Raw genomic sequence first — 15,984 nt, 5'->3', positions numbered from 1 at the left:
AGTGGACATGGGTCATTGCTTTTTGCCAAAGCAAGCAGCTCCTCCTAGTCGGGTGCATGCTGCAGCAATGGACCCGACATCTCCCTGATGGATGAGTCCTCTGCCATTTCGAAGCAAGCGTGGCTACGTATATATGCTTTCACGATATGTCCCTTCCTCATAGTGACACTCAAGCGAGCCACACTGTTAGATTTGAGTCCAGAGAGGCGTTTGGGCCAAATACCAGAGTACAAATGTACACCCGTATCGGGGCTGATAAGTGCAGTATTAGAATGCGCATTGATTTTTTTGTGTTTGCTTATGGCATTACTAACTTATCAGCTGCAAAAGGGGAGGTTAACATTTACTTACGAATATAGAGAGAGTTGAAGTCTAGTACATGTCCACTATGAATGCGTCAGAGATCTAATGCTTTTCTCTTTTTCCTCCACTTTTTCAGAGGCCACCCAGCTCTTCTCTCTCAGCCTATGGAGGAATGGTGAACGACGACGTCCGATCTCCAAGCTCGGGTGGTGGAACACCAGGGCTCTTACCCCCAAGTTCACATCTCTCCGGAGACAACATGAGTGAAGCAGGTAAGAGAATTGCATCCATCCCTCCTCATTGCCAAAGCTACGGCGATGGCGACCGGTGTTGAAGGCAAAATTATGAGACTCCCGACTGTTCCAAGTGGAGCCCCTGTGCCTAACCATGTCAATCCCTCCTCCTGGTTGCCCTGTATGTGGTCTCTCATCAAAACATCCGTCAGGGCACCCGAGAAGGAGACACAGAAAGAACTCAACTTATCAGGGATTGGGCCAAGAATTTGTCCTTCTTTTTTCTTTTTTTTTAACAGTTACAAACAACAAGGGTTTGCACTTTTGGACTCGGAGTTGGCAAACTTGGACGAAATTGGTTAAAAACTTTTTGGGGGGATGGCCATAGATTTTCAGATTTTTATAGACACTTCAAACAAATGAAGCTGTTTTCTTCCTATTGGCTTGATACTTGGTATCTTAAGTCCTGAGAAGCCATTGTGGTGGTTGGAGTTAATTGCACCCAATGTAGTGGTGAGAATGGGTGAAGCCTCCTGCCGCCGTCGCTAGCATCATACAGAATATTATAGCTGAAGGAAGTAACAGTTGTAGAAGTAGAGGCGGTGGTGGTGGTAGTGATGGTAGTGATGGTTGAAGTAGTAGTGCTGGCAATAATGGAAGTACACCACCTGCTCTCTCTCTCTCTCTCTCGATTCCGAGGAGCAAAAAGGTCTTCATGCCCCAAGCCTCACTGTAGGTAAGCAACTAAAGAGCGGAACCCCCCCTGGGTGGATAAGATCTCGGGGAATCCAATGATCTAAGCAGAAAATTTTCCGCGATATCATTATAATTGCTATCCTAGATCATTTTATTGTCACATGACAAATAAACAAACATATGTATGGAATGACGGTGTCTGGGGGACAAAAGTTTCAATTTGAGTGTAATTTTGCATGCGTCTGGCTCCCATTCGACGGGCAGGTTGAGCATATTTTATGGAAAACCCAGTCCAATTACTTACCCCTATGAAACTTATTTCACTCCCCCCCCCTCCCTCCTTTTTCCCTTTTTTCTCTTTTCGCCCGTTCGTTTCTCGTCCTTAGTTTGTCGAGTGGAGTTGAGGGTGAGGGAAAATCGACTTTTTGTAATGGACACCGGAGTCTGTAGTTCGGCGAGAAGTCAAGATAGAAGCGAGTATGGCCGAATGGTCGGCTGACTGGCTGACTGACTCGAGTGGAAGCTACCCCGACTGTCTCCCTTTTTGCCCCATGCATGCCAATTTTGATCCAAAGCGTTGTTGGGACCCACTCAGTAAGAGGCCGAAGAGCTTGAGCAAGGGGGTGAAAATGAGTGGAGAATCTCTGCTCTCTTATCCCTGACAAGTACAGCATTAGACTAGTTTTTTTTCTTCTTTGTCGTCTCCTCGACATTAGAACACAAGAGAGTGTATGTATGGGAAATGGGACAGCTTACTCGTCGGGTTTAAACGAAAAGGAGATCCTCTCCGAACTCTTCGTCGGAGCTTCTTCTCATACACGTCCCATGTTTCTCCAGTACCTTCTGCCGGTTGCTGTTCTGTGTTTTTTGACTTACTTGCTTACTTGGCCGTGCAGTCAAGTTGAGGAGAGAGGGAGAAAGAGAGTCAAAAGACTCCAATTTTAGCCTTGGGACGTCTTTGCATTCCTCACATGACAGAGATGAATGAGCTCTCACGAGGGCGACGGTATTCACCCAAGCTCAGACTTGAGGGTGTTCTATGTGTACACACTGACTATACATACAATGTTCTACCGTATATGTATGGGTATGTATCCAATAGAATAGTGATGGAAGGAAGACAGATCTGTTTTCTATAAACTTAGAAGTGCTTAATGCTAAATTTTGAAGAGACCAACAGTAAGGAAGGGAAATCTGTACGAGAATTGCTGGCAGTGTTGTTTGTGGCTTTCATGAATTTACTCCAGATTGGATTGGCACAAGTTGGGCCGAGGACCACAAAATCACGTAATGAGTCTTTCTCATGAAATCTTCTCCATCCAGGGCGAAATGTATTTTTTCGTAATTTGCTACCATTGTACGTAGACCCACTCTCTTTCTCACTCTCAGACATACACACACACACTCTCTCTCGGTTAGAGCATGCACTCCCATTGTCGTCATGATTGTAATGAAACATCGTCATGGTTTGAAGTCCCATGCCCTTGAAGCATCGTCATGATTGGTATCCGAAGGAAGGAAAAGCTAACCGGGCGATCAAATAGGATGCCTCTGAAGACCGATGAAATTGGCTTCTCCTCACTCAGTACTCATTCGCTCACTCAACTCATTGGCCGGCTGGCTAGCTCACTCTGCAGTGTCGTGCGGTTAGTTTTAACACTTGCATTATTCCCACCCAGTGGCATCTGTAGCCAGCCTCAAATTGGTGCAATGTGCCCCCCATTTCCCCCTCCCATTTCATGGTGCATGTAGTGCGAGGTCTGGATGTGTGTCTGGCTGGGAAATGTCCCCTCGACTAGGCTCAAATTGCCCTTTTGTTTTAATCTGGGCTCATTTATTACCAGTTCTGCTCGCTTTTTTCTCGACTTGAGTGCCAAAGAGGGTAATCCCATTCACCTTTGATGGGGTGGAAAATTTCATTGAAAGTTGCCACCCGCCGTTGTCGCTACAGCCATTGAGGTTCTGCTCTGCACCACTATTTGCATAATCTCCCAGTCCATAATCTGCTATTAAGAAAATCTTATTTCCTCTTTATGGTTCTCTTTGGTGTCATGGGGAACACGCTTGAGCTCTGATGGCTCTCCTCCTGCTGTCAGAGCGCGGAACTGCCGATAGACTATTACTTGTTCTAAACACATCACCACCAAAACCACCACTTTCCCGGGCTGCTACTTCTGCTTCTCCTGCTCCTCATGTCACTGCTGCTCATACTGCTGCTACTGTCTTTACGATCGATTGTGAGGTGCTTGAGAGACTCGTTATCCCAGAAATGATTTTGTTACTCGAGAATTCTCTCTCGTCTCTTATTCTGCTTCCTCTCCTTCTCCTCCCTCTCAGTCTTCTTCACCTTCTTCGCCTTCCTCTTCTTCCTATGTTCCTCCTTGGTTCTTTCTTACTTGCCTTCAAGACCATGACACACCAAAGACAGCGTTTTGTAGACGAGGCAGTGGCTATAATACGAGAGCACAAGTACAGTATATAAGTACGCACTGACTGTACATACATATATGCATGTAGCTACGCATACCCTACCGTCAAGGGCCACAGCCCACCCCCTTCTCTGTGTCGATTTGGTTGCTGGTCGGTATTCTATGGAGGACCAAGTTCTCCCTATGTACATCACCTTCAACGCGAGAGAAAACTCACGTCACCTCAGAGTAATCCCGGCCTGGTTTTCTCTCCTTCTCTGCTCCCACCCGCCAACCTTGCCATTTCGAAGCCGCTCTGCTCGGTGTTGGGATGTTAGTGGTGGCTTTATGCTCGACTGCCTTCCTTCTTCAATATAAAGCAGGTACCTTTTTGTACTAGTAATCACTGGCATGAACAACGAAGAAGAGAAAGACGAAGAAGGCACCATTTGAACGGAGAACGTGAAGACTGAGGGACAGCCAATAGTTGTTGTGTTCCACCTACAATACACACGACCACCTCAAGGAGTAGACCAAAGACGTGCCTGCTTGCTTGCATTCTCACTTGCCTCGGTGAACTTCGTTTTCTTTCGCTCTCCCTTGCCTAGTGCCAATAACTTGGCATAGACTGGTAGTGTGTACGTGCCAGACCATGGTTATTGTTAATGTTGTTCCTCTCGAACGAAAGAAACCACCACAACAGTACCGACAACAATAGCAACAGAATCAGCAGCAACCAAATTATATAGTTGCCTAATGGGTGGCCCGATGGTCCTCGTTTGCTCAAGTATGCCTTTATGATATTAGGATTAGTAGAGTCTTCGTCTGTAGGGTGTTCTATGCTCAAACCGGCCTGAAAGAGAACATTGTTGTTGCGGTCACTTTGGGGACATTCGGGCATGCACGAATATGGATGGATGGTTAAACCAATGGTTAAACCAACCTGCCCCTCAAGTGAACAAGGGCAGTTTATTTTTCCCATCAAGAGTTGTAATTTTTGGCCCAGCTCTCCGGCTCGTTCCCTTCCTTCACTTGGAGGTGTCTAGTAACATCAGACAGGCTGGAACCTTTTTTTTTGCACGAGAAGAATCTCCTAGGATTTGGTCTGTCACGATTTATAAAAACTTCACCCCACCATCACATCTTTTCAGGATCGTGCTTACAGTGTTGATCTGAAATCGAAGTCGGTCGATAGGCTTAGTCAGCGGTCAGTTTTTTGAAAACTGAAGAAGATTCGAAGGGATCGTCTGGAATCATGACCTGGAGTGATTAAACTGTTGATTGGTTTTCGAGTATCTCATTAGGAATGCATTGGTCAATGAGTTTTCCATTGTTCGGCGAAAGTTAAGCGAACTTGGATTTGGTGTCGTTCAAGATAAGCGTGCAAGATAATGCGATTTTTGCAAAAGTTTCCACATTCCTCTTATTGTTAGGAAGAAATCGGACAAACGCAAAAGACTTCTTAGGACTTGGTTTACAAATAATGAGAATCAAATTCATAATTGTCTTTTTGTGGCAGTTGCTGTACCTCCGTATGGGATGGAGAGGGAGGGGATTGACAGAGGGAGGTGGGTATGATTCCCTGGGAAGGCAATCTTCGAACGAATTTCCTCCCTGTCAATTCCCGACTTGATTGACAGCTTAGCCACGCCATCGAATTCCGATGACTGTCATCTCTGGCATTTTTACAATCAGTGAAGCCTCGTCTCGTCGAGTCTGAGCTTGCCATCTTAAACATGTAGGTTTGCTGGTTTACATGGCTAGGCGGCTGCCCGTCCTGCTTGCTTACATACAAGCAAGCTGACTGGTTCGTTCCTTTTGCCTCCCTCCTTCTTTTACTAACATTTACCGTATCCTTCCCTCTGTTGGTTCTTTCACGGGACTTCCATTCAAAAGGGCTCTGGAAACCATCTTGTCTTAAGACACGATCGAGTAGGAACATCAAGGAAATTGGAAAACCTCCAGCCAACAAACGGACCTCGAATACTTGAGCTTTTGATTTGTTCCTTTCTCTATTAGGATCGAGCATTCGAGTGCACAGTACATGGTTTGCACTGTGCGATTGGGTTATGGACCTAAATTGCATTAAAAACGCATTTTTCAGTAAAGTCCCTCCTCCTCCTCCTCGTCCTCCTTGTCCTCATCCTCCACCTTTTTCTGTTCTCTTGTGTTGTTCATCTGGACACGAGTCCAATACCATGTGCGTTCTCTAATGGGATAATGATAGAGAGATCTCGTTCTAATTTCAGTGGTAGATGATCTGGGATTCTTTGGAAAGTCATCCATCATAGAGCTTGGTTCTGATTGACATCTATTTATAAATGTAGGTATTATCCATCCCTACAGGTCTGTCTAGTAACGGTAGTTGTTCGTAAGCTGGAATGATGTCACGAAGTGATCCAATTTCGAAAGGAGGGAGGGTCGGAGGGAGGCTGCAGGGTTGTTGTCTTGTTAGACACCCTGTCTACTTATCTGTCTGTCGTACAAGTTGGTGAGATGCCAAGTCATAAATCATGATGATCCTTCTTCTTCCGTACAACTCGTCTCGCTCTGAGTTGGTGACTTGCCGTGGCTTTGCTTGCTTGTTGGCTGGTTAGAGAGCGAGCAAGATGGACCTGAAATGGAATGAAGTGGAAAAGCTTCATCATCCCACACGATTCTCAGATCAGAAATGATCTACTGTGGAGAAAAGTATCACCTTTGTTTGTATTCTCCCCGCCTTAATTGCCAAAGTCTTTGAGTGAAGAGGGTTGGACCAACATTGGGAAGAGTGTAATTTACACGAGGGCATGTGATTTCCAATTGTTATTTGCTCCTCGGGGTTGAACGCAACCTGCTCAAAATGGATGAATGTGGGAAGATCGAGGGAACGAAGGAATTTACGGATACACGTTGGTAATGTGTCTCTTGTGGTTTTTTTTTGCTTCACTAAGTTATCTCTTGGTTTCCTGAGCCATTATTCTACTCCCCTTTTACGAGCTCTTTGAAGATTATAATGAACGTTAATCCATACCAGGATATGAAAGACCAGAGCGTGAATCATCATATATTTGGTGATTCCCCACTCAGTGTGCGGCTATGTGTGTTAAGCCTTTTAGGATTCTTGATCGCCAGGAGGAAATTATTTTATGATAGCTCCTGATTGTCGTCACTCACCGTTTATTGCCATGATTGGAAAACCAGTGATCGAGTCGAGAGCTCTTTCCTTTCTTCTTCTTTCTTGTCTCTTTCTTTTTTTTCTCGCGGTTTCGACGGCCGGCTAGTGACAGAGATATCAAGCCCATTGTGTTGTCGTTGTACACAGAGATTTGATCCTTGGTCATAAAATCGTCATGCTATAAAAGCCAAAGAATGAAAGATTTGATTTATCGCTGTGGGAGAGCAAACAGATATTTCTACAGCTACCATCCTTGTGTGTGACATCTTTTGCGTAAGTTCTTATTATGGGGACGCATTCTAGCAAACCAGCAAGCCCCTTGAACACGATGATGATGGTTAGTTGTCCTGACGCGAGAATAAATCCAAGAAAAGTTTTGATCCAAAATTGCACATCATAAAAGGAAGATTTATCAGCGTTCGCCTGTTGCTTTTTGTTGAACTCGAACAAAGTGGTGGTGATTAATCAGAAGTGAAACGTCTTCCTCACACGCCGTGCATGTATGTATGAATGATCGTATGAATGACTTGGTTTCACAAGGAACCGGGAGAACGAGGAGAATAGGGAACTTGTTGGCTTAATTATTGGTTTTGATTTCCGTTCTGCTCACCACGACATCGACCAACTGGGCCAGCGATGAAAGATGCATGCGCTTGAACACCCCACATTCGCCGTAATGTTCTCTCTCCATGGTCTACTTGTGTATAATGTACATGTACTTACGTGTTTGTTATTGTTCATGTGGCGTTGATTCATTTTTTGCTGACCTGGGCTGCATCCATCCACGCATATCTTTTTGACGAATGATGTTCGTATACTAGTGGGAAAATGGATCTGGCGTGACAAGTCGTCCGCCTTGCATATCCTGTTCAAAACAGGGAAATAAACGTCATGGACTCTTCAAACAAATTGAAGAGAGATTTGGGGGCATTTATGAATGCTCTTTTGAAGCCTGTTAAAAGACACTCGAAATAGAATAAAGCACGGTAGATTGGATTTGTTGTTGTTGTTGATTGTTGGGATGTTTTTTTGCTGCAAAGAAAAAAAAACCAGAAAGAGAGAGAGAGAGTGAGTGCATTAGATGGTAGGGATTAGAACGATGGCCATCTTCTAGGTCGTGGAGGAGATCACTGCCATGTAATACCAGCGAGCAAACCAGGTGGTTGAGACTCGGGAGTGAGTAGTGGGGAGGAGATGGGAATGGATGGCCCGAGGCCAACATCGTTTGCTCGAGCCATGGAATGCACTCACTTAATAGGCAGCGTTTAGAATGGGCACCAGAGATCACCTCAAAGCGTAGAGCGTGCACCGAGCAAGCAAGCAAGCAAGCAAGAAATCCATCCATCCATCCATCCATCCTGCCATCCTGCCATCCTGCCCACTAGCCAACCTGCCGACGAGCCATCTAGGCCAGGAGCAAGTAGGCGCTCCAGCACTCAGTCACTCACCCACCTTACCAACCCATAAGAACAAAAGTTGAAGTTTGCATACCTCGAAATCAGAAACATGGTCATTTTCTGCTTTGCCCATTTCCCCAAACGACGTCCTCAGGGTAGTAGATCATCGCCACACTATGGCACATCGCGTACTTGCCTAAAAGAGTCAGAGAAGACCCAGGGATGGATGGATGAGCGGATAGACGGGTGCAGGGGAACATGGCTAGATGGATGGATAGATAGATAGATGCTCGAGAACAACAACAACCACTACGAGAACAACAACAGCAGCTCCAGCAATATCATCTTCTAACTGCCCTGTGGTCAACCTCACTTCTTCATTGGTCCTGGGGTGTTGGTGATGAGGCTCAAGGCAGCTCGAGAGTCTATATTTTCCTATTGGCACATTCCTAAAGATTGATGTGTGTTTCATGCCCGTACGTAGAATAAAGGCTGGGCAGCTACAGCTTGGACTGACTCACTCGCTCGTTCACTGCTCACTCAGGGGGCGAACCTTAGAAAAAAATGAGGGTTTCTGCATATCGTCCTTCTTTGTAGCGTATACCTCATGGTAATGCCAACGTCCGCACGGTACAATGGAATAAGAGTCCACATACCTTGGGAAACTTACAGATGATCACCTAGTACGAAAACGCAGTGCTCGAGGGGAGAGAAATAGTTTCACTTAAATTCCAGACCATGGATTTAATCTCGCTCTAGGTCATAATCGATCCATGAAACACCAAGCAGGTTCGATTTACGTTCGATGGTGGGATCGGGAACTCCCATGCCTTTTTTGTAAAATGATCCAACGCTATCCCCAATTATACTTGACCGGCCAAGTCAAGGAGGGTGTAGATCCTCGTGCTTAATGAGGAGAACGCATTCCAGGGTACCTGTAATACCTTAAATCGGTGGGTCCAATGTGTGCCCTACTAATCAAGTAAGCTTTGGTTTTATTCTTGCTGACTGGTCGAGAAACTCGCCTTCGCTCTAAAATAGAACTTTGATGATGAAGTCAGGCACAACTTTGCATTTTCCTTGAGCCATAATTGGCCAACAAAACTGTTCAGCGGTGCCATTAGCCTCCATTGTAAACTATGCATTTGGACGAAAAGTTGTGCTGGTAATACGTGTATGTATGCCACAATTTAAGATATACTTACTGGCAATTCCCCCTGTTGCCACGATATCCATAGTCATGAACTTCGGAGAGGTGCATGTGGCGTTTTGTAATCCCAAATATGAAGTTGCATGATATTGGAGTGAACCGTCGTTTCCTCGAACAATATCAGAGCTACTCACTAGTTGTGTTGGCTAAGTTGGTTATTAGGTGAAATTGACATCTGTTTGGTGATTTTCAAGAACGAACCAACCATCGTATCCAGTGAACTGATATTGGACTTAGTATGTACTATGTGGTGTGCGTGCACATGTGTGAGTGTGTGTGTGTGTGTGTGTGTGTGTGTGTCCATGGATGGTATGATGGCCCTGTGCTCCATGGTCTACTGGCGATCGAGGGGGTGACTTCTTCTTCGTCATCATCATTCCAATAAGGGTACAACGGCACTCCTCGACCGAAGTCCATGGCACACATCTGTGTTACTCTTCATCGGAGGCAAAGCCAGAGCTAGAGCTAGTCAGGGAAAGAGGAAGAAGAACTAATGTATTGAGCATGTTAGTTTGGCCCCTCATCAACCAGCAGCCCGTGGAGAATGGGGATCAAGCCCCACATGAGTACATTTCCATGTTGTTTGTTGATGGCAACGACGACGACGATTGTAGCCCCGACGACTAAGATGATCATGATGGTGATGACGAGGAAGAGGATTTCTTGTATTTTGGTCCAGCAGAATTTGTCCCGAATGGTTGTTATTGCTTTGGCTGGTGATATATTTAGCCACCCTTTGGGGTTTCTTTTCTAAATATCTATGAAGTGAGATGTATTTTTCATTCCGTCGTTAGGAATATGCGGGGAGGGAAAAAAATCTCGTCTCAGGATGCTTGCTCACTCGCCTTAGTCAAAGTCAAAGTTCTTCTGTGTCCGTTCGTCAACCATTGGAGGGTCTGTCGGTGAATCGGTTTCGTGGCTCTTCTGCTGGCTAGTGTGGTGGCTGGGTTGTTGATTTGATGTCCGTATCAAATTGTCTCTCCCTGGGTTGTTGTGTGAAGAGAGAACGGGAAAACGAAAGAAAAAGGGAGAGAAAAAGAAACACAAGAGAATTTTCAATGGCAGCTTGTCAGAGACGTGACAGCCCTATCGCCATTACACATGCATGGCCAAAAGACACAGAGAAAGACGGGCAAGGAGAAGCGGAGGAGAGGGGGGGGGGAGACATCAAGTGACTTTTGATGAGTGAAACAAATGAGTTGTTGTTACCGTATTCATCCCCTAGCCCCTTCCTTGTATTTTTGATTCTCCAGCTGGATCAAGGTCCTGCTCGGCTCGGTTCCACTCTTTTTGTTCTTTTGACATTTGTTAAGATGTTACGAATCCGAGCTGAATACTAGACATGCATTTTTACCCTCAAAAGGTGGTGTAGGTGAACCATTTTGACATTTAGAAGCCGGAAATTATTAACCCACGAACATCGAGAGGCTTTAGGAAATGGGGGTTCTTGACAATGCAGAAGAAAAAGGGAGCGATTCAGATAGAAAGAGGAACAAAGCTACCAAATCTTGGGTTGGGAGATGACGATGCTGCTGCTTTGCACTCTCTTTTTCTCCTCGTCTTGACGGGTTTTGAGAAAGCAGCTTCACTGCTTTATTGTCGGCCTACTTTGACACGCCATTCCTGGAAATGAGATTCTCCCGCCATGTCTGTTCATTGTGTCGTGGAACGTGCAATATGTGTGAGTGCGTGTTCAACTACTACTACTACTCGTCGAGCCTCCTCCCCTTCTTGTTCCCTGAAGTTCCTTGAGTTCCATTTGATCCATCCTCCCAAGCCTTCTTCTGCTTCATCGCCATGTCCTGCTCTCCTTGCGTTCGTTTTCTCGTCCGTTCAGTGGGTCGGTCGTTCATCCATCCGTCTCGCTTCTCCTTGTTCCTTGGACTCCTTTAGGACTAGCCTGCTGCCTTTTTACTTGCTTCCTTGCTTCCATCTTTCCATCCTTCCTTCCTTCCTGACTAGCTGTCTCTCTCATCATGATATTTTCCACTCCACATCAACGTATGTGTTGTCGGGAGGGTTGGCCCCTTCGGCTTGGAACCTCGTCTTCGTTCTTCTTCTTCGTCGTTCTTCTTCTTCTTCTCTTCTCCATCTCCGTCTTCTTCCTCCTCCAATTCCAATTCCAACGGAAGGTCCTCCTCCACCAATGAAGCTCTTCAGTGGATTTCTCTCATTCGTGTGATTGACAGATGCCAGGCCAAGACGAAAAAGAGAATGACGACGCCAGATACGAGGCAGCAGCAAGACTCTATGGTGATGGCCTCGGGTTCTTCCCTTCCGCCATCAAGTATTGTTCACCGGCATTTCTTGCCGGAGATGACTCTCAACCAAGTAGTAGTAGTAGTAGTACCAGTACTTCTACTTCTACCACTGCCACGACCACTACCACAACTTCATTGTGAGAGGGGACATAGTGGATCGGTGTTTGGTTGGGCCTCCATCTCCAACGGACTTTGCTGGATATGGAGGATTTAGTTTGATTGGAAGAACTGGATACCGGAGCTCCCTTGGGAATTCCACCCAGCTTAAACACAAACTTACTCAAGCACCTTTATTCTATATAAAAAGAAGAAAGCCGCCACGGTTTCCCAATAATACACGTCCTTTTGAAACACCGAAATTTAAAGCTATTGCTTCAAATGTAACGCTTTTATGAAGGCGTCCGACCGACCAATCTAGAAAGCCAAGAAGAAGTTTGAAATAATTTTTCAGACAAAGCAGCGAGTTCTTGACCTTTTTGTGAACTTGGGGTTGAATTTAGTCACTCAAGCCGTGGCCCAACACCCCCCGCTGTTTTTGAGAAGAAGACGACTTTGCTTTGAGATGAGAGGAGTGAGATTGCTGCCCCCCCTCCTTCTTCTCTCATCTCATCCACATCTCCTCTAGCTTCAAACGTAACCCGTCTAAAGGAGCAAAGATCTCCACACGTTGAGGGTGCTGGTAGTCGAAGCATCGTTGGAAGTAGTGGTGGTGGTAGTTGTGGTGATGGTGGAGCAGTGGTGAGTGCACTACCACTATACCCACTTCATGTGAAGATCACAGGTCGACAATCGGGACCAAGAACAAGTTATGCGGGCCTCGTGTCAGCATGTCTAACTCTGTGCCCGTGACCCAGTAGCATTATGGCTTACAAATGCACCATCGATCCGATCCGTCTGTCCGTAGACTCCCGCTATGTGTTCGTATTTTTACACTTCGAAACGGAATTTGAGCGTTTCGGTTCAAGACATTATTGATCTTTGGGGCTGTTTCTTTTTTCGTCTTCGCGGGCATCTTCCCCAAGTTCAACGTTATTGCAACCACGATCTCCTACTCCTCTCCAAATCTATCTGTGTGAGTAATGTAATGGATGGATTTGTAAAGACGACTTGTCGTTGGCACGTAGTGAGTGACCAGCAAAACCAGATTCGTATCTCTCATCTCACATTCCGGAGTGGAGGTTTCCGCCACCAGGACTACTCCCTTTGGATTGTGGTGGTGGTGGTTGCTGTTGTTCATTTTAGTGGTGGCTGGCATCTCGTCTGTCTTGACTTGACTGACCCAGGGAGTAGAGATTGGTGAAGTTTGTTTCGGCCAAAGACTAGTATCTAATTCCGCCATGTACGTTAAAAATCCCAACAAAGGGTGAGCTTGTGATTCGAGCCATATTTTTGGCTGCATTGGTTTGAATCGAGATTCATGGGCCATCTTGTTTTTGTGAAACTGGTCAGAAGGCCTTTTTCTCCTTCTTCCTCATCTTTTTCTTCTCCGTCTTCTTCTTCTTCGTCTTGGATTTCTTCACTAGTCAGAGGAACGTGTGCTGCATGCTCAAGGTACTAAAGAGTGCACCAGTGTTTAGCCCATTTTGTTTGATGGTACGAGATGGATAGATACTGAACATATCTACGTACCTACACCAGATACCCTCTGCAGATCAGGGTTACGGCAAGACCAAGCAGCCAAAACCGGAGGGAACGAAAACGAGACAGGGAATAGTTCAATCGAAAAGAGTTATTTGATGCTTCTTCTTCATGTGTCAAGTGGATTGGACAATTTTGACAACTCCGCTTACGCCGAGAGTTATTAATGACAGGCCCACAACAACTAATTTGACAGCTTGACATGTACAGTACTACGACGTGCTGAGGCTCCACACTCTACACACACGCACTCACTCACACACACATACACACGCATTATTCATTGCTCAGCTGATTGAGAGAAGAGAGAGAAGGCGGAAATGGGACTTGCCAGTTTCTTCATCCATTTCCAGGCAAAGGGTTCGATTTTAATGCCAATGGTGACTGGTCATAGTTGCAAGCCTGGTTTTCAAAACACCAATGAGCGGGTCGGCATTTTCCTCGGGGATCCAGTTACTGGTTCGCACGGGCTTGAACCTGTCGATGATGTCCATCACGAAGTTGTTTTTGCAAGTCTAGTCGTTCTAGATTTCTCTGGGCATCGTTAGTATTCCTTTCTTGGCGAAATAAAGCCCTGATGATGAGGTCAAGGCGAGGAATCTCCGCCGAAATCGTTTGCTCATTAGATGTCATTCTTTTGTGACAGGGATATGTCTTGCTACCTGTCTCTTGTCGTTATCTGTGACATGAATTATGTTTACAGACAAAATTTAGCAGACCCTTCGAGCGGGGCGAATGACTCCCCGACTGGCTAACTGAATGACTGGCTGCCTGACTGGCTAGATGGCTGAACGTGTGTGTTGGTGTGCTTCAAAGTGGCGGCGTTCGCTTCAGCGCTCTTTTTCCGTAAACTGGTTGTTTTTGCGGTCTGGTTATTGCTCTTCGCCCTCGAGGTTTTACGCTCTGAGTTTGCCGGTTTCCCATTGTTACGCGATTCCGGCCGGGCTTGGATAACACCTAACACCGTGTACCCAGAACCACCCTTCTTCTTACTTGAAATGGTTGGCCCTTATCATTTTCATTCTGGTTGTAGTAGAGACGTCAGACGCGAATGATGAACGTCCCTAATGGAACAGCGGCGCAATATGCTCGCTCTGCTTTGAGAGCCCGAGCGGAGAAGCTCGAAGTGCTGGGAATCATGCAGGTTTCGTCTCGACTACCTGCGGTTGATGATCATCATCATAAGCCTCGCCATCGTTGTCGTTGTCGACTCCGTCCGTGGATCGACTAGAGAACCCCGTCATTTCTCTCACGCGAGGGCTGATCTTGATGAGTGGCGACAACTCCGTAGGAGCTTTCTGTCTGGCTAGTCCGAAAAGAACGGCGCAGGTAGAAAGGAGCCTCAAGTTCAAGGCAATGCCATCTATGAGAGCAGGGAAGAAACACACTCGTCATCTTGACGTGCGCATACTTGACGTCCCCCTACGCTCCAATGGCATGATAATCAATACCTTTGAGGAGGGAAACAGGTCAAATCGGAAAAAGAAACTCATTTTATCGCTAAAGGAAAGTGGGTGTTCTGACATTAATGCTGCTTATCCTTGGACCGTATTACGTAATGAAAGGCCCTGATATTTGAGACACGTTCCCAGCCAAGACGAGATTAAGTCGTGATCCATGTTTTAAACCAAATCAAATCCATAAAACATATTCTAATTTCCCTCTCAGATGACGGTTTTAAGCCTCGAGAATTGTAAGCTTGCCTTATAAGTTTGTAAAATATCCGAATTCGGCCTATAAAATTGTATGATCTAGAGCTCCACTACACCTACTACATATATCTAGTTCGTGTGATTAATGAAGCGCACACACCTCCCATAAATCGATTTTAAAAGCCATGATGTTAGGTCTCGTTTGCCAAATTTCACAGATTTTCGGAACTGTTCTCCCGATGCGCGCAGTTCATTAGTCAATGATGTTTGAAGGATGAACTGCACGTCAAACTTGGCAAGAAAAGTGTTTCATCAAAGTTTTATTGCAACGCAATTTATCTATCGTTGGGATATTGAAATATGTTCCAACCTATATGTCGTCGAATAGTTCAACTTCACCTCTTCTATTTTTAAACAAACGAGGGACTTTATCATGCACTTTAACGTATGGATGGGCAAATAATGTGTGCATTTTCTTGTTGATCTTTGGTCAACGCAAATCTGTCCCAGAAAAGCTGCACGCAGCGAGCACAGCCTGGGCAATCAAACATAATCGCTCAAAATCCCTCTATTCGATTTCAAACGTAACCCTTTGACACAAAATCAACAAGTTCTGTGTTATTCAAAATGAGATCATGTAGTATTTTTTTCGTCACATACTTGCATAGATTCACGGTAGATCGACTTGCAAGACCTTCATGCGATGATGCCAATGATCTCAGAGATCAGTGATATGTAACACATACAATTGTCAAATGAAGATTGGATGATGAACAGAAAGAGAGATGTCTGTCTGAAGGAGAGGAGGGGGGGGGCATTATTTGTCCCTCATTTAGAAACAAACTAATAACGTGTGTATGTGTGTGTGAGTGTGAGTAAGAAAGAAGGGGAGAGAGAGAGAGAGAGAGTGTGTGCTCATCTTTCCGTTTCTCTCTTGCTTACGAGGCTCCCTTGTTGAGCTGTCGCAAACCCTTTTCTCTAAGTGGCAATCTCATTTGAGGAGTGCACCACTCATATTAATAGAACAAC

General features: G+C 45.5%; 1 protein-coding gene across 1 annotated transcript in view; it reads left to right on the top strand.

Annotated features, from left to right (window-relative positions):
- Positions 1-15,984, top strand: part of LOC131889846 (homeobox protein homothorax-like) — a 62,872-nt gene that overhangs the window by 32,159 nt on the left and 14,729 nt on the right. The window contains exon 7 of the mRNA XM_059239052.1: positions 440-575. Coding sequence (XP_059095035.1) covers positions 440-575 — 136 coding nt within the window. The remainder of the gene's footprint in view (positions 1-439; positions 576-15,984) is intronic.

Source organism: Tigriopus californicus, chromosome 11, assembly GCF_007210705.1.
Source record: "Tigriopus californicus strain San Diego chromosome 11, Tcal_SD_v2.1, whole genome shotgun sequence".
In the NCBI taxonomy this organism is placed as follows: Eukaryota; Metazoa; Arthropoda; class Copepoda; order Harpacticoida; family Harpacticidae; genus Tigriopus; species Tigriopus californicus.
Note: the sequence above shows the minus strand (reverse complement) of the source record. Positions and strands in the feature narration are given on the sequence as shown.